The sequence below is a fragment of the Manacus candei genome, unplaced genomic scaffold (genome assembly GCF_025592945.1).
Source record: "Manacus candei isolate 608988 ecotype Guabito, Panama unplaced genomic scaffold, ASM2559294v1 h1tg000041l, whole genome shotgun sequence".
Classification (NCBI taxonomy): domain Eukaryota; kingdom Metazoa; phylum Chordata; class Aves; order Passeriformes; family Pipridae; genus Manacus; species Manacus candei.
This window is the reverse complement of record NW_026138089.1, coordinates 10,689,980-10,713,170: the sequence shown is the minus strand read 5'-3', so window position 1 is coordinate 10,713,170 and position 23,191 is coordinate 10,689,980. Positions and strand designations below refer to the sequence as shown.

General features: G+C 36.6%; 1 protein-coding gene across 3 annotated transcripts in view; it reads right to left on the bottom strand.

Moving 5' to 3' along the window:
- The window catches only part of ANOS1 (anosmin 1), a 133,173-nt gene that overhangs the window by 58,324 nt on the left and 51,658 nt on the right, over positions 1 to 23,191 (bottom strand). For 2 of the 3 annotated variants that reach the window (XM_051794936.1, XM_051794935.1), the window contains exons 3-4: positions 4,280 to 4,342; positions 885 to 1,107 (exon numbers count right to left, since the gene is read on the bottom strand). In XM_051794936.1, the coding sequence (XP_051650896.1) occupies positions 885 to 1,107; positions 4,280 to 4,342 (286 nt within the window). Of the gene's footprint in view, positions 1 to 884; positions 1,108 to 4,279; positions 4,343 to 7,422; positions 7,480 to 23,191 lie in introns of those variants that run through there. The other variant, XM_051794937.1, reaches the window with a different exon arrangement.

Below are 23,191 nucleotides of genomic sequence, written 5' to 3'. Positions count from 1 at the left end.
GAGCTTAGTTCAGAGTTCTGCTGATTAGGCTCCAACAGAGAGCCCATGATATCTGATTAATAACTGAATAATATTTATTTTTTATCACTGATGTAGGAGAATAGATTTCTAACAAAACATATCAACTGTGTGGAACAAGAATATGCCTTTCACAAATGCCTATTTTTCTGGTTAGGAGCACATTTTTCAAATATTTCCATGTATAAAGCCTTTTTTAATTACAATAAATTAAAATCTGGAATTTGTCTAAGCACATCATTTCTTAGCCTATATGTTCTCACTGAAGGATGTCAAAAAAAGCCTTTTTTTTTACAATACTAAAATCAATTAGAAAAAATTTAATAAGATTTAAATAATGAGTTAATATATATATGTGATATTATAATCTTTCACTATTTTGTTCTTAGGTCATTAAGAACATCAATGCAAAATATACTGTGTTGATTTGGTTTTTTACCAGATTATTTCACACTTCCTGTGTGGTAGTCCCACCAACTTGGCTTTTAGATAATAGATGTTATTTGTGATTAATGGGACCTGAACCATATATCATTAAATATTTTTCTGCTGCATTATCTCTCATCTGTATCAAATTAAGTGAGATTTAACCTAAATTGGCAAAGTTTTTTCTGCTTAGTAACCATGTTTACATTCCACAGATTTCCTGACATGGCCTTCACAAGGAGGGGAAAAAATTAGAAATTTAAGCAGCATTTCTCTCCAGCTTTCCACCCTTTCACTGTGCGGCCATATCTCTACAGGCACCTCTCTTTTTTCTCCCCAACCATACAAACTCTCAGAAAATGAAAGTCCTGGTTTTCTAGGAGACTTTGTTACAGCCTGAAGTTATTAGCCTAGTTTGAGTACATATTAATAATCTCTACCTTTGTACAGATTCTTTGGAACTTGGCACGTATGACCGCATCCATTGGAACAACATTTCTTCACTCCAGAACATTCACTATCAGCTTCACAGCTTTCAACACAGGCAGCTGCAAAACCACTGGCTTTCTCAGGTGCTGGGCAGTCCCCTTGCTTCACAGACAGGATGTACTTAAGGAATTCACAGCTAGTTAGGCATTCATAATTCTTCTTGGGGAAAAGAGGCTAAAAGAAAAACAAAAGAAGTGTATAATGTTTTCAATGGGAATAACAACAACAACAAAAAAGAAATATAAAAACACCAAAGAAAAAATGTTGTAAGTTTTCCAAGATCTCCTAAAGGAATATTCAGATTTTCAGCTCTTGCAAGACTATCCCTGAAGATTTATATACTTAAGCCACTTCTAAAAAAGCATTCCAAGTACAGAATGATGAATTCTCTCAAGTAAGACCACCATATTTAATGAAATAATGTTGTTTATATCTGCCAGCTTTCCCTTGTTTTCCTCACATTGGCTGGGTACGAAGTTGCTCAATGACAGATTAAATACATACCCAAAACAAAGGGGAAGCAACGGTCAGACAGTCTGCTTTTTTTTTTTTTTGGACTACCCCACATTCCTCCCTCTGTATTTTGTAACACTTTCACCACAATATCTGATGTAATGCCACTCCAGATAAATAAGAGAAATCTTGTGTCCTTATACTGTTTGAACTAAGTTGGCTAAGAGAAGATTTTGCAGCATCTTTTTGCTCTTGCCAGCGTATTAGTAATTGTATAACTCTTCATGGACTGGAACTAAGTTTCTGATAAAATGATCAGCAGAAAATACAAATTGAAATAACCCTTAAATATATTGATTAAAGATCAAAGTAAATGCTACTTCTTTGATAAATCTAGTCCTAGATATATTAGAGGTTGCTTCAATGCATAGACATTATATAACGTGTACTACTCAGAGGTTTGCAAGGTCCACTTAAAACTGTATGTAAAATAGGATCTAGAATCCTGGGGAAAATATTGTGTGTGACATGGAGATTACATCTCCTCTTTTTTTAGTTTGATGCAAAACCAGCTAAAGTGATTCCCTCAAAGTCATTGGTGGAACTGCAGATGGGCTATCCTTACAATTGGGGTTGTCTATTCTATCCTAGAATAACCAAAAACCTTCCACCCTGGCAGATCTGATTTAGAGGTTCCTAAGACTACACAAGAGTTATAACCCACTCCCTGTCCAACTATTCACGTAATTTCTGAAACTTCCTTCCATATTCAAATGTTTTACTTTCTTGGTTTTACTGTTCTCATATTTCTGGCAAAATGAGAAAGATTTGGCTGTTATGGGGGCCCAGGTGTTTTACAGTCCATGTGTCAGTTTATTCTCCAAAGTCACTGTGGTCCAAGAATGTGCCACTACATTACCTCTCCAATCTTTTCCTACAGAGCAGTCCAGAATCTTTGAATCTGGCTTTTAAGGTTGCATTTGGGTGTTACAGGCTTAATTAGCCTAAAGGTTGCAAAACCAAGCAGTCCCTACATCTCCTACTGACCCCAGTGATTCTCGGACATGCACTCCTGATGTTCCACCCATCGGAATGCACCTGATCCCATAGCTAGCCAGTTAAAACGCTAAAACAGCAGAAACTAAATTTATGGGGGAAAAAAGGAGTCAGATAAACTGTCTACTTCTCTTCTTCACATGTAAGGTTCCCTTTAACATTCAGCAGTACACTTATTTGGTAGATAAGAAGTAACATACCAAGCAGGAACCTTGAGAAACAAAGCTAAATTGTTGCTTCCAGATTTTTTACAAAATACAAAAAGATTGAAAACTCTCTCACAGGAAAACATCCTCCTTTAACTCAATCAATGTCTATGGAGTATACAGGACTCAGAGAAAGGAAAGTGGTCCCGGGCTTTTGTGTGTGTGAAGCTAATTTCAAATCCTAAAACATCACAAATTTGCAGCTACTTAATTAAAAATGTTATAGCTCCCTGAGGCATAATACGTCCTCAAGGCTTCTCCTCCTCACCCTATTTCACAGCTCATTTTTCAGTTAGCTGCTAAATGTGCTGCTCTTCATTATGGGCCTTTGATGTTCCAAATTTAGCCTTAACCACAAAACGCTAATCAAAGAAGGATGCTCACAGTTTTTAACTACAATAGAACAGTGTACTACAAATGTTTTCCTTTTAAACCAATTTTATACATATTTTCACTCATATCTGGAAACATGTAGTCTGAGTGAGAACTGATATAAAAGAACAACATAAATTAGATCCACTAAAACTGCTTTATTACATTACCCTAGAGTTTTGTATATGAGGAATTAGCAAATAATCTGGGTTGAAAAACTCTTACAAGTTTTGGTTTTCATGAGAAATTTTTACTTTGTCTTTTGATATAACTACATAGATCATACATAATCCCTACTTACACATTGTTGTATCTAAATCTTTTTAGTTGAAATTATAGCTTTTCTTAATCATCTTCATTATGCTTAAAATAATTTAAACACAAGACATGCTCTTATACCAGAAAAGGAGTGTCCACAGTAAAAGGAGATGAGTCAAATCAGTGTATCAGTGAGATCTGTACATCAATTAATTTCTATTTTTTTATAGGAAAAGATTAAAACATTCATAATGATTCACTTTAATAGACTTGAATAAATTTTTACCTTTATATTGATTTAGTTATAACAAAGTAACTTTCTAGTGAGATATTTCCATTCTGAACTAAAAAACACTTAAAAACTGTAACAGCTGACTTTCACCAACTCAACAGAGCCATGTTTCAAATCCAATAAAACCATCTCCATCTTTTTTCTAGTTTAAATGATTCATGTTTGCTTATTCACAGATTATTCTGAAACATGATCCAAAAACAGTTTCTCTGAAGATTTGTTCCTGAATAATTATGCATTTTGATATCAGTCTTCTGAACCTGGAGTCCACAATCCAGCTACTCCTGGAGAACTATCCTTTTCGAAAATCAGATTGACTTTCACATGCAGGAAAGCCATCTGTTCTAACTACCCTGCACAAGGATTTTTTACACAATGACATTTTATCTTTTAAACAAAAATTGTCTTTCTTATGCATGGCCAGAAAAGATAGAAGGGTAAGTGGTAGAAATAGCTTCTGAGAGATGCTATGTAAGTGTGACTGGACCAAGTCTTAAAAGTGTAAGTTGAGATAAATCATTTGGTCAGAAAAAATATAATTTTTTTAAATTCAAAATTAATATGGATACATTGTTATATGTGTATCCTTTCAAACAAAGGTGATTGCTGTAAAAATCCCATGGTTTTCAGCTGGCTCCATGAAGCTAATAATTTAAATTAAAGAGATTGCTAGAACAAAGCGAGAAAGCGTGCCCTTGGGCTGACGTACCTCACAGAAGCTTTGGCAATGGTTTTTCTTCAGGTCCCAGGACTCTTTGCAGGGCTCCAGGCACTAGGAAGAGTCAGGAGGCAGAGAAGTGTCAGGAAGAGAATGAAATAAACAACCACATTGAAGAGAATGAAATAAATAACCCCATTTCTTTTCCAGTTGTTTGTTTGGCCTACAGGAAGTTAATAATCCACTTCTCCTGGGGAAAAGATTGTGTCATTGAGTCATGGTGTCAGAGCAAGGTCACGACAAGCCATGATGACAACACAAGAAACATATTCAGTATTTCTTACAGTACAAGGCAATCATCTCACTTGTTTATTATAGCATCCTATTTTCCAACTTACTGAATCGAGGTCTTAGTACCATTTAACACCATGTCACTGGATCACAGAGACAATGTCAAAAGCAATACTCTAAGTAGTGAAAGTACAAAAGTACAGAAAGTTATATCTTCTCCTCAGCAACCAGACTAAAGATCAGACGGGCACACTGCCTACCCAAGCGAGAAACTATTTCATCAAGCTATGGAGTAAACCCAGCAGAGGTTTAAACACTATTTCTGTATAAACAGACAATGTTCACTGGTCTGTTAGCAAAACCACTCTATTTCAAGTACCATATTACCATTACTTCACCTTCAACCTCTACTGCAATGGTTATACAGAGAGCTGAGATTTAAACTCTGCAAACCAGAGTTAAGCTTCACAGCATAGCATAAAGAAAAATCACACCATTAAGAGCATTTACTGTAGCTGAAACATAAATTCAGGTTCACATCCAGAAAACTTTTCCTTTATTAAACATAAGATATTGGAAAATATTGACATTGTTGGTGGTTAATAACACCTACTCCTTCTGGTAACAGCAGAAGGATATTATTGTACCAAAAGGAAAGGCCTTTGACATGCAACGCAATATTTATATAATTTCTCTTATACATAGCATTAGATTGGATTAGATTTATGCTATTCAAAATCAAGTATGAATACATATAGGCTGAATCTTGGCTGGACACCTGTAGATTAATGTACTAAAACCAACATTAAGCATTTTTCTTACTATCAACATAGCCTAAAAATATAATAAAACCATTAGTCACAGAGGTTACGTATTTCTGGGAAGAAAAATACCACTAAAGCATTTTCTTTATATATATTTTGGTATTCCAGACTCAATTTCTAGCTCTTCAAAATTCACAGTGTGTTGTATACAGAATAATTAGAAGGATACATTATAAAATGTCACTGAAGTCAGCAAGTTTAATTAATTCCAGAGTATTGTTTCTCCTGTGGAATAGTTACCACAAATTTGAGCCCAACTCCACTGTCATGTCATTTTACAACTCTCCTGCTTTGATGGATTTAATCCAAAAATCACTGAGGTATAAATGGTGTAAAGACAAAATAGGAGATATTTTGACCATTCTGGGACTTTGTCAGTGATCCCCAAGGCTGTCAGGATTACCATGTCCTTGCCTTCTCTGAATTACTGTTGCACTGCTGTGCAGCCATGGAGAGTGTATCTAAACCAGCATATCCACAATCTTGAGCTGACAACTAAGACCAAGTTCATGCTGACTTGCAGGCTATAGAGCAAAGCACTTGGTGCTCCTGGAAGGAAATACCAAGATACTGTACAATTCAGATGGTTTCTTGCATTTGTACCAGGATGTCTTTATCTGCAATGTAAGTAAGCTTCAGCACTTGATGCCATCTGGCTGTTGCTCTCTTTCAATAATAACACAGAACAGCCCAGGCTACTTTCAGTTGTGCTCCAGCATCTCCTGCCTCAGGGCAAGCAGAGATAATGGGCATCTCAACTCCTACACTTCAAAGGAGAAAATGAACCAGGGCTGAGCAGTATCCTGAATTCCATCCAACTGCTCTCAGAATATGTCAAGGAAAACAGATGATGCAGCCACTCAAGAGACTTCCACAGTCTCTTACAGGCTCTGATTAGGGTACACGCTCTTACCTATACATACACTAAAAAAATCTCTCTACTCCTGCTGTATGAGGAGTCCTCAGTGCCCTGGGCCAGCCTAGCACCATGGGCAGCTGCAGGAGTTGACTGCCCAGCTTTAGTGGGGCTGTACCATTCTGCTGGTTAAGAACAACTGCTAGGAGGCAGAAATTTTGCAGTATAAGAGTCTGGAACTGTCTTACTAAAAAGGTTGTTACTAACCTTGCAATGACAAAGATGAGAACACTTCACAAGCACTGAGGTTTGTGCATTGATCCTCTTAGCTACCATATTATGAGGTTACCCCAAAGCGGGTAGCTGGAAACACTGGAAAGCTTGGATCCAGGTCTCACCTTTGAATCCTTGATTTAAACTGTAAATCAGCTGAGATATTGAGATACCCCCCACTGTCTGGTGAGCTATATCCTCTGAACAGCAATAATCTCAGGTAGAGAGATACCTTTTTCTCTTCTAAGAATGCTCTCCTGATGTTTCTTACATGAAGATGGAAATGTGTTCCAAATCCAAAGTGTTATATACATGCTAGCTCTGAAGAAGGGCTATCATGTACATAAATCTGTCTTTTTCCAGTCAGCTTTCCAATAAACTCTCTGTCCTCACAAACTGTAGCCTGTCTGATTCTGTTAGACTTTTGCATCCCATTTACATGGGCCACTCTGAAATGTATCTTTTATCTGCAAGGGATGGGTTGTGTTTTTCCTCATCTCTGGCATTGTTTGCTATGAATGTGTATCAAGATGAGACTATTCAAGAACATATATTTTGCAGTGCTCTGCACAGTACAGCAGTAAAACATTTATCCCTCCACTATGGATTCCCCCCCTTTTTAGACCATCTATTCGAGGGAAGAACAAAGTTGAAAATTGTCTCAAGAAAAAGAAGAATTGGGCCTTACATGAAAAGCAGTTGAAGGTTTTGTGACAGGTATTGTTCCATACATAATAAAAATTAAAATCAAGAAAATGTGAGTGAGAACTAGTGACACTAATATCTGTTTCCTCAAATCCAAGTCTTCATAGAATAATGCATACATCTTGAACTTTACATTTCTAATAATATCAATACAACTGACCCTGTTGACCGGATCAACAGGAGCTATTCTGCTTCTGTTTAGCTTAGCCTTGACATCTGAGAGGAAAGCATACAGTATTTCTCACCAGTAAGAACAGTTTCAACAGCTTCAACATACGTAAAACACTAATGAGAAAACTAGTCCCGCCCAGCAGGGAAACACATTCAGGTTTTCTGGATTAGTGTAAATGTGTGTGTCTGTTAAAAAGATACTGAAATCCTCTATCCAGGACAAGGAAGACTGTAGGCAGAGCAGCAGCTGGCAGTTGGTTTGGACTCTATTTTGTGTAATAAAAACCACCTTGCAGACATAGCCACCTGCCCTCAGAAGGTAAGCTTAGGCACGACGATGGCAGACCACCAGCAGGCAGCAGAGCAGTGGCACAGGAAGCATCCCAGCAGTCCATTTGGCAGACACCTGGTGGCTTGGAGCCACTGCTGCCCCCTGCCCTGGCACTACCACACAGGTGGTGTACTGCTGGGCCAGGACAAGATGTGAAACACAACACTGAACCAGTCATGACAGGCCAGTAGCACTCATCAGAGGGTGAGGGGTGCCAATCACACCGGCCTTGCTAAATCAAATCCTCCTCAAGTGCTTATTTCATCATCTCTAGTGGTTAAATCTGGAAGTTGCAGGCTTTCTTTTTCATCCAGACTGCTGTGGAGTTGATATTCATACTAAACAATTCAATCAAAAGCCAAAGGGACTGCTAATAGTAAGCACTCTACTACAGGCCTGTTGATGCTTGGACCGCATAGAATTAGGAATAAGAGCAAAGTACTGTTTCACTCAATGAAAAAGGATTGCTATTGCTTTAAAATATTTTGGGTCATGGTTTTTATTTCATCTTTTTTAAAAAATTTGCAGTTAAGGGCCATATTAGAGAAGTCTTTCCTGTTCTAATTTTTAATCTATAAATAAAGCAGCTAGGAGATTAGCATATGATGCATGCCATTTACATTAGTTAGTGAAGGGATCTTCAAAATAGCTTATTAATACTTTTTCTTAGGAAAGGATGCCTTTGACCTGAATGGGAAAGATTTACACCAACACAGCACTTTTCAAAGTCTAATGAATTGCAAAACTTCGCTTAAGTATTGAAATACATACTCATTCAAATGCTGTATATTTATTCAAACATTATATTTAAATTAAATAGCTGCATATGACATATTTATAACTATTTAAACAGCAAAAAATTATTTATTTCAGAGTAGAAGAGTCTACCTACAGTATTTTTGTCTAAACAGGCTTTTTTCTTCATCAGAGTGGAAACCAAGTCATATGCAAATTGTTGTAAAAACAATGGAATCTAAGAGTTATAGCTGGAATGTAATTACTCTTTTCATTATCATTCATCATTCCTGCTGTTCCCAACAGCAAGGTCAGAAATGAATGGCTTATGTTTACAACATATATTTAAGTGCTTTGCTGTCCTAAGGAACTTAATTAAATGGATCTTAGATGGTTGGAAAAAAAAAAAGGAACAAACATCTTTCCTAATAATCTACCATGTCATGAGGAAGTACCAGAAAAATGCATGTGCTCACTATCAGGCACGAAGCAGAGAACATTCTTAGGGTGAGGAATTTAACCAAAGTCAAAGAAGAATATTGTGTTCATTAGTTTTAGAGAGAATAATTTTGTGATGTGTATGCTTAAATTACAACTGCACTTAAAGGAACCAGGAGAAAAGTGATTTTGAATTTGGAATTCTCAGCACAGTGGCAGTAAACACAGTGCAAAACAGAAACAGGCAGCAAGAGAGAAATAGTTATTTTGAGATTTTTTTTTTAATCTTCATCTGCTGTTTACAAATAGGAACAGAAACTGTTACTTTCTGTTTCTAAAAGATGGGACTGTGAGATGTCTGAAGAATGCAATGTTTTGATTTCAGAATCGTAAATGCACAGTTACATATTTATCCAGTTCAAACCAATCAGTAGCATGCTAGCTTGGTAAAAAATATCAGGTATTAGCAATATCACATCACAGAACACACTATCTTTTGAACAGTTTAAACTACCACTTTTCTTCTTTACTGTAAGAGTCATGAGATGCAGGATGAGTTTACTGAAACTATTTCTCATGATAAAACTAATGACACGAATCAGGAAGATTATAATTTTTTAAAAAATTTACCTCACCAATTAAAAAAAATCTCCCATTACTTCTGGATTATATTTTTCCAAAAGATCCATACACACAAAAAACCCCATTCCTCAAACATTCTCTTACTAGAAGACACATCTCATTTATTAATGCCAAAAAGAAATATCCATACTTATGTTACTGTTAGAACCAAAGACCAAATTAAACTCTCTAATATGACACATAATTCTGACTTGGTACTTCTGCATCTAGGAGGACATGGTGTAATTCTAAAAGCTACATCTATATGGAAATAATTTAGCGTAACAGGAGAATATTAATTACGCATATAAAGAGGTAAGAATCACAACTCTTTAACAATTTGCAGTGAAAGATTAGAAAAGCATCCTAGGACGAGACCAATGAATCTATCTGAAGGACTCTGGCTACCCATTTCAGGAATGTGCTTAATTTTTGTCAATTTATTTTATAAAAAACTATTTATACATTTGTGTCTCAACTTTCTGTGGTTATGCATGTCCTCCTAAACTTTAAGATGGGTATTTTCCTTCTGTAGATTCAAGGCGACTTACTTGAATTCTGAATATTCAAATGAAAGAGGTGTGTGGTTCTGAAACTGAAGTTAGACAAATTCTTTTAAAGATCCCTGTTCTACTTTTTTTAATCTCCAGTTTCAATCTCTGACCAGCACTAAGGTATGGGCAGTCTACTGACCCAGAATGCACAGGTGTGACTGCATGTTACAAAATGAAAAGCTCAGGTGAACAGAATCTATATGCAGTGAGAATTTCAGGCACTCAAGAGTGAAGAATCCTACATAGGCAGGTAAGTGCATCTCATTTCCACACTAGATCATTCTCGATGCTCTCCAAAACCCATGCTCAATAGTTTGACTGATTTAAAGGCTTCATCTGAGTACTTCTCCTTGCAAGTGTATTATGGTATCACGCTCAAGCTTGTGGGCACCTTTCCTAGTGATCAAGTGCACTGCAGCACTTCAGGTATGAGAAACTTCAGGTGCTCGCACGCCCTAACAGGTCAAGCACCTCCTTGTCAGTCTCTTGCTTCTCTGACTCTTTTCTCTCTAATCCCTCAATAGCAGACTGAATCATTAGAGCACCAATTGTCAACTTTTTAGAAATCAGTGTGACATTTTAGCTCTGTGCTGGTTTTAGCCTGGGATAGAGCTAATTTCCTTAACAGTAGCTAGTATGGGCTATGCTTTGGATTTGTGCTGGAAATGTTTTTGTTACTGCTGAGCAATACACCTGCATACAGGATCATTTTCTGTACCCCACCCCACCAGTGAGCAGGCTGGGGATGCACAAGGAGCTGGAAGGGGACATAGCTGGGACAGCTGCCCCCAGCTGACCAAAGGGATATCCCACACTGTACAGTGTCATGTGCAGCATATAAAGACAGGGGAAGAAAAAGGAAGGGGAAGACATTCAGAGTGATAGCATTTGTTTTCCCAAGTCACTGTTACATGTGATGGAATCCAGCTTTCCTGAAGATGCCTAACACCTGCCTGCCCATGGGAAGCAGTGAATGAATTCCTTGTTTTGCTTTGCTCACATGCACAATTTTTCCTTTACCTATATTAAACTGTCTCTATCTCAAACTACAAGTTTTTTCACTTTAACTCTTCTGATTCTCTCCCACATCCCATCAGGGGGTAACTGAGTGAGTGGAGGTGTGGGGCTTAGTTATAAGCTAAGTTTAAACCACAACCACTTCCTAAAACTCACTTATATTTAATGTAGGTTTATGTATCTTTAAAACTGTTTAAAGTTTTAAAAAATCTAATAGGAATAACTCTGAAACATATTCTTTTATGTAAAATAGAAGTTTCATGTGGCTACCTGGAGTTACTCCTCTGTTCACGTTAAGGAGGTTCTCATGAGAATTACACTAGTAATATATTTCCCTTGTAACTGAATAAACAAAAGGGTTAAATGATAGAAAAAGGTTTCCTGTCTGTGTTGCCTGTTTTCTCTCCTGTAGGTCAGTGAGCATCATGATTTGGTGAAAAGGAGTGCTTTTGTATTCCAGGATCAAGTCTTAATTAAATTAGTTACAGTTGGGGTTATTCTGTGACATTATCATGTACACTGGGAACCCAGCTGATACTGTCTGAAAGTATTGCTAATTGTAGAGCTGGTTTTGAATGAAAGCCAGGTCTTAGGTTTTAAATAATTGAGGGGTTTTAGATTTCTTGAAATGTGTTTTTTGTTGTTTGATATTGATGACATCCTGATGTGGACTGTAGTAGGGTAGATGAAAAGGAACAGGTGGAATTTGTTATCATCTGCAGGTACTAATTTACTCTAATTAATAAAAGTGTATATACATATGTATATATATAGGCAAAGAAAAAGAAAAATCCTCTATTTGTAATCAACATTCAGACAGTGTAACCATATGCTTTACGACAGATGAATGCTTTTATTTTTTAGAATTCTACTAAATCTATATCAAAGTAACAACAAAATGGCTGGCATGGAAACTACAGGAATGGTGTCTCTATTGAAGGTGCAGTTAAAGCTACCTTAAATATTCTAAATCCTCTTCAACTGTAAGGTAAAACAGTGCAGCACAAAACTCCAGGGTCCAACAGGAGCAGTTAGGAACTGATAAGGACAGGGAACAGCAACCACACAGCAACCATCACATTATAGCACATCACACAGGGTGTACCTGCAGGGATTGGGATTAATCTGAGGCTAACACCATAAGAGAGTTTTCTGGTTAATTCACATGGGAACTGATCCAGAGCAATTTGCCATTAAAAGTATCAAGGGTTAAATTATGAGAAAACAGCATTTTTTGTTAAGTTCTAACATCGGAAAGTAAGAGGGAATATAAGCCATTCTGCACTGGTCTTAGTCAATAGGAATGAGAGTTCTATTTCCTGGTAGAATTTGGTATATCCCTTATGAAAAGAATAACAAAACTGTATAATGGAGAGAGAAAGCATATGATAACTGAGATTTATTTTTAATAGCTCTTATCTAAGTATATAACCTGCAGGTGAAATATAGAACTTATGACACATCACCTGCTTTAGATAAGAAATACTTTTTAAAATTATATTTCCAAACCAGGATTAAACAGTTTGACTTCTGGTTTCACATTCAAGCAGTGTGTTCTCAATAAATGGAAAGTGTTTCTGCAGATGGGACTGTCAGTGTCTCACAGCAAACCACTACAACCTTCACTTCACCAAGCCAGGCAGAACACATCTATAGTATTTTCCAATTACAAATTCTGAAGGACACGGGGAAAAAAAAACATGTTCAAAATCATATCCAGATAAGTAAGAGAAGGACAACATACTGATATGTTTCTTTGAAGCTCTATTCTGCTATTTGAGCAGAGAGGTGGACAAACCCTTGACTACAGCTCTGTTTACTCAGCCTCTTACAAGGTTTAGAAACACAGTGAAGCAAACTACAGCAGTTTTAGGTGCAACCGTCTTCTATCTCTTATCAGCAGTTTGGAGAGTGGTCTGGTCATTTGAATGGTTATTTCAGAGCTGAATGGAACATTTCTGAGAAATTTGCTGGGTGCAAAGTTGAGTAGTACAGTTTAAACTGCTATAGCAAATAGCTGCATTCAATATGTATTTATTTTACTTGGGTGTGGAGGGACTAATGGATAGGCATTAGCACTCTCCATGGTTATGCAAACTTACTAATATCAAATTAGGACTTAGAGTAAAGGAAATTTTCAGAAGAGCAATTGTTGTTATCTAACAAGACCATGAGCTTGAAACATTTAATTTTTTTTAATTATCCACCTCATTTCAGTAGACAGCATCAGGACTGCCAGTATCACAATTCTAGGTGTTAGCAATTTGAGTTACTGAATGCTTTCAATACCCTACGCAAATATAGGAAACCTTATGACTTAGGATCAGTACCAATATTTCCTGGAATAGAGAGAGGGAAAGGGCTAGTCACAGTGTATCAGTTAAGTCTGACAGACCTTTACATATACAGAGTAGCATTGCAGGATTTGTTCCTAAAATTATGGCATCAGAAATACCAAGACCCGTGCCAAGCACTTCAGGTCAAATATTCTTAAAGCCCATGTAGCCTTTGCTGTTAATTCCCAAAATCAAACAGGAACTGAAAGCTACTAGAAAAGGTGTACTGAAGGTGAGAATTACTGAAGGTGTTGAAAAAAAAAGGAACTGTTTTGACATAAAATATTTGGAAAGCAAATTACTATTAAAAAAAAAAAAAAGAAAAAAAAAAAAGAAGTCATATCATCACACTGTAGCTGAAATGCAGCAGTTTCAAATACAATCCTTTTAAAGTGAAAACAACTTTCAACACTGACAGCTTGGTATCTATCTGTATAGCTTAGTTGTCTAGCATGTCAAACTTTGCCAGCAGAAGTGTTTGTTTAAAAGGACAGAATAATCCTAGAATTCTTTTCATGTTTTTATTCTTTGTTACCAAGCCAAAATAATGGCCATCGATGTCAACAGAAAATTGGCTCCCAAACATTAGTTCATTCCTGACCAGTTCTTGTCAAAATTTGTTTCCAGGGTTTTGTACCAGCAGATGAAACCAGGACAAGTACTTTCTTCTCTTTTCCCGCCTCATGGCCTAAAGCTTAACACAATCACCAAAGAAACAACTCTGAGCTCTTATTTTGCCTGATTTTGAAACATGAAATTGAACTTAAACCTCCTACATTCAAGATGAATCCCCTAAGCATAGAGTATTTGATGGATCTTTCTCTCTCCTGTTGAAGCCGTTTCATCTTGTATAAACAATGAGATCATCTCTAGAGAAGAGCCTTAAATGTCAACTTCTCACCTTGAAGGGGCATGCCCTAGCAGCACTTCTGATCCTCCTGAAGTTCTTTTGAAATGCTTATAATAGGTACAAATATTTTGGCTCTTTCTCAGTGCAGTAGTTATTCCACCAGCATTGCTTTGCTACAGAGGTAATAGTCTTTCTCACTTTCTCCTCTTTTCACATCTTTGATTCCTCTACTAACCCACTCTGGCCTTAAAATTGTTGTTCTAATTATCCCTATTCAAACTGCTGCCTCAAAGAACATTTTCTTATTCTTCTGTTGCCTTGCTTTTATGTGCTGCATCAAGTGCAAACTAGTTCTCTTTTTTCAAAACTCTTCCTAGCCCTTATTCTAAATCTCCACATTCCGAATTTTCACCTGTCAAGATATAAGGTGCAGCATTGGTAAAATGCTATGAAGCAGCAAGTCAAGCCTGAAGCAATAGTGTGGACACAAGATATATACTGTAGCAAAGTGCAGAGATTATTTTAAATCAAATGAAGAGTGATACAGTCTAAAAAGGTTAAGAAGATTCCTGTAATAGAATTCTTCTCATAGTGCTAATAGCTTTAATTGCTTAGTGCCTTCCTGCTTCTTTCTGTGCTATTTGCTTACATTCTTCAGCAGCATAGCTACTGTATTAATGAACAATGAAATGAGCTACCCAAATTAAACAACAGTAGCAGTTTTACTTCTCTGTTTGACTTTCTTTCTTCAGGTTGCAGTCCTGCAGTTTACCAATAAACTGATTTTTCATCTTTGCATCTGTTCCACCAATCTATCATGGATCAATCATGAAAAATTTTTCTTTCTGTTTTTAAAGCTTCTCCAAGATTGCATCTGGAACTTAGATAGTAAGCAACATAGTAAGAACATTTCCACCTGTATGTTCCTACTGTTTCTAGGCCACTGTTCCTTGCCACCCTTTCCACATGGATAGGGTCCAAAGAGGGTAATATAGTAAAAATAACAGCAATATTTACTGCTAACAACATGGGTCTGCAAAATGTAACAGCTTTTCCCCTCCAGATCTTAGAAATGCAGATGGGCTTTCGCCATTTGTTTCAGGCAGTAGTGATAGTGATCAGCTCATGGATAACTCTACGGTTGCACTTGATGATCTCAGAGGTCTTTTCCAACATAAATGACTCTATAAAAAAGAAGCCCATCTTATGTTCTAAAATGTCTCTCTCATAAACTGCCTTTTCATTTTCTAATAGTTGACCATTTGATTTAGTGATTACATAATACTTTTAAAGTAAAAGTGAGCATAAATATTTTGACATTTTATACATGTAAAGAATTTCCATTGAGAAAACATAATTCTTTTAATCTTAAACAGACAAGAGAAAGCCTCTTCAAGCTGGCACTTTCCCCTTCCAATCTGTTACAAGGCAGCTTCAGAAAACCACACACAGTCTTGTTATAAACACCATCTTGCTGTGCAACTTAAAGTGTCTGTCAGAGCAGTACTGCTCTCTCCAAGCAAAGTCAATTTTTTTGTTGCTGTTTTATAAATGAGTTAAACTAGTGAACTCTTCTGATAACAGATGACTCGACTTATACATCACCCTGCAAATTCACACATACATTTCTGAATGAGAGAGCCGCAACTAAATGTTCTTTTTGCTTGTATCCACCACAGTTCTATGGTTTTATAGACCACTGAACAATCAGAGACGACCAAAAAAAGGGGGGCCCTCTTTGTCTAAATCGTTACTTTGTTTCTCTCCCCTGGTTTTCTGTTTCCCTCCCAGCACTACCATCACCATCTGAAACGACATATTCCGCATTACTAAACAGCAAGAGCCATAGGGCTTTTCATTTCTAATTTCACGCCATAATAAAATGCAGTGGTTGTTTCACTGGGGGACCTGAAAAGCCTTCCTTTGTGAGGCTGGTCTGGCGGTCAGGTTAAGTATCACACGCTGGCAGCAGGCATCTGTGCATGCCTCTTCAACCAGTTATGGCAAAGGGGGAGGAAAAAGAATAGGAAAATCAAAAGGAGGTTCTCTTGGAAAAAAAAAAATTAATCCCCTACTCTGAAGCATGTACACTCTATTGCTTGGCCTAAATAGTTTTAAATATATCTCTTGTCCACCTCAGTGATAGACCAATCAATCTAATAACAGTAAGTCCAGAATGTTTTCAGTGTACTCAGAGTTATACTTGTTGCTTTAATGGAAAATCTATTCCTAAAATCAGACCTAAAGCAGACTGATGATACAAACTTGTGAGAAGAAGGGAAAAAAAAATCTAAAGGCAATAAGCTTGCACTTTTTTAAATTTCACAGTAAACATTCATACCAAAAACCCCCAAAAAACCTAAAACCAGTGAAGATGATGGGCAATAACAAATAAGAAATACCGTGCTTCTAAAAGATCTAGGATCATATGTAACAGAAATATTGCTTAATTCTATAAAAGTAGAAGCTATAATTCCATTAATCCCAAGCACAACAAGAAGAAAAAGCCAGAATGTAACAGGAAACTCCATTAAGTGTTCTACACTTATCTTGGATTTTTCAAGTATATTCCCAATACACACACAATGTTTTTCTGTCCTATTTTCAGAAACCCTATTGTATCCATTGAATCTTTTGTAAAAAGAGATATTGTGAATCCTTTTCACAACAATCTCTTCATGTGTCTTAACAGAGTCTACTGAAACATCAAAATGAGTAAAAATCTATCAATTTACATGATAATTCATAGAATAAACACTGCTTAGAAATACCTTAAAGTTTAGATAGTTTCACATATTAGTTGAGGGGTGAAAAAGAAATCTAAACAAAGTAAACTAAAACAGCTATCTTGTTTCAAATTAATTCGTTCAAAAGTTATTAAATAAATGCCTTCCCTTCTATTATTTTTCAGTGCATGCTACACATAAGCAAGAAAGACTACACATCCATGCTAAATTTCTTTATCTCTAATTGTTGTGGGGTTTTTGGGTTATGCTTATGTGATGAGCATAAGCAAATTTAAATCCCTAATGCCACCAAAAGGGGCAGTCCAGAACTGCCCTTTGGACGTACATGTGAACACTTCTTTGGACGTAAATGTGCTAAAAGAGGCACTCTAAATGAAAAATTGACCAGTTTTTCGCTAAGTAAACTTTCCCATTCAGCTCGCTAGGTAGCCTCATAAAAACTGGCTGTCTGGGTTGGGGACACGGGCATAAGGGAAAGAGAGAGGAGTCTGTAAACACCTCTTTATCTGCGAGCCTGCACTTACAACAGCTTAAGCCAGCCATAAAACCACAGTCTAAAAACCAACTAATATCTGATTTTCCCTCCAAGGCTGAGTAATAAAGGTTAACATTATGGTGTTGAGAGGTAAGCAGGACAAACTGGCAGCGGAGTTAATAAATAAATAGTTCTGATTAAACTGTCATAGGACATAAACTGTTAAATCAAACCTCAGGCTTCTGCTGAAAGAATTGAGCTGGATACATTTTCCTTGGCCATAGTCTGGGACAGACTATTGGCCATTTCCACTTCCAGGACAGAAGGGAAGACAATTTGTCTGTCCAGACTGTCACAGACTGCACCACAGGGGCACATTCTGCTTTCAGCATACATGAATGTTGTAGTTCACCTCTGCAGCTCAAACAGGCATCATCACATTTCTTCATTGTATAAACTTAGGTTGATAATTGGGCAACCAAAATTCTTCTAAAGTTCTTAAATATGAAATTTAACTGCCACATATAATTAAAAAAAAGTGTTCTAGATTTGTGGCTGAAGAGGCGTCCTTTTTTTTTTTAACTTTAGCTTGAAAGCTGAGTATTTTAATTAATTATCCACTGATTTCTAACATTATTCAAACTTACTGATCTTTCCCATTGTGAACTGCAATATGTAAAAGAAAAGACTGATAGTAACATACTTCTAGTCATCCTGAAGTGAGCTATCATGGTGTGCAGATGTAAAACTGATGAAATGATCTTTAACACTTGGACTCAATCTTTCTAATCTAAATGATTCTATGACTCTTTGAAATGAAATAAAAGCATGATAAAGGTGATGCTATAGCACAGTAAAAAAATTTAAAGTGGACATTTGGGATATATAATGCTTTAACTAGTTCTCTGCCATTCATTTTAACAGGACTCTTGAGCAAGCTCTCAGAGGAATCTGAGAGTAAGATTATGGGAACATGTTGGTATTAAGACCCTAGAAAACAACTATCTTGAAGTCAGCTCTTTGCATAGCATTCTATGCTGACAGATGAAATGGATAGCTTGCCTTTTTATGCAAATATATGCAAGGAAATGCACACTAGTTAATGAAGTATAGCCAAAGGGGCTGAACCAGAAGCCATAATTCCAGATTACATCAGCACAGACTGCAGGTGCCCACCAACCTCAGGAACTGACTCCCTCTGATTGCTCAGAGGCATCCTAAATCTCATGGTCTACATAAGAGTACCAGAATGCTCAATTTTGTATAGAGAGCATGTACCTGTGAGCTGCTCTGTAGTTACTGTCATTGTAAACTGCAAAACTTGACAATCCTGAAAAATCTTCACTGAGAGTTCCGGAGTTGCAGCAGCTCTAACTGGATGTCATTTTTTACCACTCATCTCAATAAAAAACAGGGTTAGGTTAGGCAGTAGTGGCAAGATGGCAGGTTGGAGGACTCCGTGCAAATGGAAGAAAGAAAACAATGGCAACAGATGAGGGAAATAGGAAAGGGGGAGGGGAGAGAAAAAACAGTCCTGCAAACCTCTCTGTGTGAAGTCATCTGTAAGGACTGAAGTACATCCTTGAGGGTATATTAATGTGTAATAATATACTGCAGCTTTTTATTCAGTCAGGGTATTACCACTGTTTTCTATATAGCTATATATAGCTTTTATAATGAAATATATATAGCTTTCATAATGAAATGCATTAGGGATTTTCTTTCAGGAGTTAAACTCTCCTTCTGAAACCAAACATCAGGAAAGAAAGTACGAAAGACCATTGTCCACTCACAGAAACCTATGGCCAATATAACACACAGTATGGCAACAGCTGCTACTCCCGAAAGCCAAACCTTTTCTTTATGTATCTGTCACACCTGCTAGCTCCACATGAGTGCCCCCAAATGTCTAAAGAAGCTCAAATAGAACCAGGTGCTCTTGTGTAAAAAACAATACAGCCCTTCTGCAGGATTCAGTCTCAGACAATTAAGTTGCATGTTGACAGGTGAGACAGGGACTTAACCTCCCATCAGCTGATGAGATCTAGTCAATACAGTCAATGGCATGTGAAGAACCACTCAGTGTCTCCTATAGGGAGATATACCTACCTCTCTGGAGGTTACTGACAATACTAACTTGATCCCTATTGGCAACAGAGTGGGTCTGGATAGCTCCATCACATAATAACTGTATAAAATTAAAAATTCAGTTGCCTGAATCTCAAGTTAAGTCCTACCACTGATCAGGGTATTGTTAATTTGATTGTTATAGTGGGATTACAGGGTTGAGTAACCACTTCTTACCCAACAACTGTAATATTTCAGAATATTACTGAAAACAGATTACTTCAGTAACAAGTATTTCAGGCAGACATTTATAATGCCATGGCTGTATTCTATTTCTTAAATATAAGAACACACAGACAGAAAGGCAGATAGGAAACTAGTCATGAATAGACTTCTGTAGAAGACATAAAATATAATGTGGTTTGTTTCACCACCAGTCACATTTGTTACGTGATTTTTACTTCCTCAACCCAATTTGAATTTATATAATTTTCAATTGCTGTAACATCTCAAATATGTTTTGGTCTATGAATGAAACCACCAAGACACCAGTTTCTGCTTATTGAAAGAAACTGCCCTATTCTTTTTATATTTTCCAGAGTACTTCTTTGGGCAAATGGCTAGAGGTTAATATTATAAGCACCTTAGAGTAACCACCCTATATTTGTCTGAATAAATGCATCAAATGATAATGTATATAAAAAACTAATTCTCTATTTTCCCTAATCTCCACAAGACAGTCAGATAAAAGTTTTCTACCACCGTGTAAAACTGTCACTGCCTAGAGGCAAAACTGCTAGTACGCTGAAACTGTTTACAGAATTACCAGTAACATAAAATAGATATATTGTCTTTATTGCAAATGCCAATTATTACAAATCAAATCACTAGAAACTACCCTTTTTAGGGAATAGTACAAAATTTTTTTAGTAACGTTTTGATACACAAGAATGAAGAATATTTCCAGATTTGACTACTAAAAAATCTTAATAATGTCTGACTGTGAAGAAATATAATACCTCTCTCCTGCATTTTACAATTGCCTAATGGAAAGGCCATGAAAGTTTGAATGCATCTGACAAATGTATTCTTCAAGTATCCAAAAACTGCTTACACATTCATATATAAACAAACTCAGTACCAGAAGACCAATTTTGTTCTTGAAATAAAACATGCAATGTTCATTAAAATCAGTAGAAGCCACCCAGACAATCAAGAAGACAGAGTCTGGCCCAAAGTATCTTAAGAATTCATTTAAGAATTTGGCACAAATTCTGAAGCAACATTTAGGCCAAGCCACTTTCATAAACAACCTTTCTATTCATATGCTTAAAAAAGGCAAGAGCAATAACAGCTGTCACAGCTCATTGTCCAAATACATCTTTCTCTTTTTAATTTTAACCTCTTAGACTAATCTATACCTGGATTTTTCAGAAACTAACTTCAAATTATGTCTTTTTGAGTTTTTTGTTTCTATGAATAAACTTTTCCTTCAGACATTAAAAAGTAGCTTAAAAATTATGTTCTTCTAAATTGTGGCTATTACAGTTGATTTACTTACTTCTTTCTCAGTTCTTTTATGCATCCTTTTCATCTTCAGAAATCCTCTCCAGGCCTGAAGATGACCAACAGAAATTACTATATCAAGATACTTTAGACATAAGAGCTTTTCCAGAAAAAAAGCATCACTGTAGGCAAAAATGGACATCACCTGTGTTAGAAAATCTACACTTCTTGAGTGTATCTCAGGCTTTACTTTGGTTACTAAGACTCATGATACATGGAAAGTTGTTCAAATCTAGATGAAGCTTACAATACCATATCATGTGCTCTTAAAGGCATAGTCTATTACAGTAAAGTTGAAATAGTCTGTGCCTGTAAAAGCCCTTTTATACCATTATAATTGCATCCCTATAAGTACTTTGACAGAGGAGTAGCAAAAAGCTCTATACTGCCAAACCAGCTGCTGATATAATTTTATATTTGTCTCCTCTCCTGGATCTAACAACAGTATCACAAAGGAATGGTGTTAAGGCAATTAAAGTATTTTTTAAAGTAGAAGAATACTTCAAGCCAAAAATCATTATAGCTCAGTTCATGAAATATGTCACCATATCTCTTCAGGCACAAATCCAATCCAAGAAGTTAAAGAGAAAAAAACATACCAGTCCCATCTGTAACGCATCTTAAGCTTAATTTATTGGCACTCACTGTTCTCAAGTAACTGACTTGCCCTATAAATACTATAAGCTAAAGCTTTCTTTTAAAAGCTTTATTTTATTTGCTTCATGGATAGTTCTGGCACATTTTACCATTTCCCACTGTAAAAGTAGAACTAAATCTCATGTACTCTGCAAACCTCCATGTAATATTTCAGAAAATAAGATAAAATATTCTGAAGTTTATTATTTTCCACATTAATAACCCAAACTGCTCCAGTTATCCCCAAGAAGGACAATCAATCACATTTGCTATATGAGTTTGCAGAAGCTATTTCCTCCATCAAGGCATATTACTGATTTTTCTAAATGACAACCATCTTACAGACAGATTTGCTTTTTTAAAAAGTAGAAATGTAACTTTAAAAGGATCATTTGACTACTATAACAGAATACATAGTATAGAAGATAGGAACATTTCATGTTTGAAACAGTGTCTTCAAAAACATGTGAAAGCAGAAGCAGACTAAACAGTGGCATTTACTTCCCAAGTTTACATAAGGAACACTTCATCAGTCCAAAATACTTAACATCCTCTCCCTACATATAAATACACTTGAGAGACTGTATATGCTAAAGCTGTTCAGTGTTTTTTTGTTTTGTTCCACGCACACCACCATCACCACCACACCCCTCCCCCCCAAGCAATGCTAGTGCCTTAACAAAAGCTTTATTGAACTTTATGCAGATCATGCACAATACAAGACCTGTAGTGGGCTTTACCTTCCAGTGCATTGCCCCTTGTAGAGCCATTCAAACAAAGCACAGATCAAGTGATACGAAAACAGAACAATAGTGTTTTCCAACTCATTGAATCCAGTTTGAGAATTAGAGATGCTGTCTTTACAAAGCAATCAGTGAGGGTTAAGTGAGAGGTATACTAAAGTATTAGTCAAGAAGTAGTCCAGAAATGGCATCCTCCCCCACAGCTATTAAGTACTACAAGTGAGAGCAGACTCCAGTCCCCTTGCCCTTTATAATGAGAGTGGGCAAGCACTTTGCAGACGTGAGCAGGTAAGGCTCTAGGAGCAGCATAAGCCAAATCAGCCTTAGGCAGAAGCTCTGGTTCTGTCCTCTCACTCTGTGCTGCCAATTCTGTTTGCTCTTTTGCGCTTCAACTAAAAAAGTGAACACAGTTTTATGCTGGCAATGCTGACAAATCTTCCTCTGCTCATCTCCTCTACCCCAAGTAGTTTACAGCCAGATGTGTGAGCTGTCCACCTTGCTCACTGATAAATCAGCATAAAGTCCTGGAATGAGACAGGTAGCTGCGGGAAGGGAAGACTTTTTCCCTTGACACATCAACTGATATAAAAAACAGCCTTATGGCCAACCCACCTCAAAATGTAGTGTGCTTTGAAGATTTCCTTTTTTTGTCATCCTGTTACTAAAGTGAAAAAAATTGGGGATTTTAAAGTGACTACGAAATAAATAAAGGAAAAAAAAAGAGTGT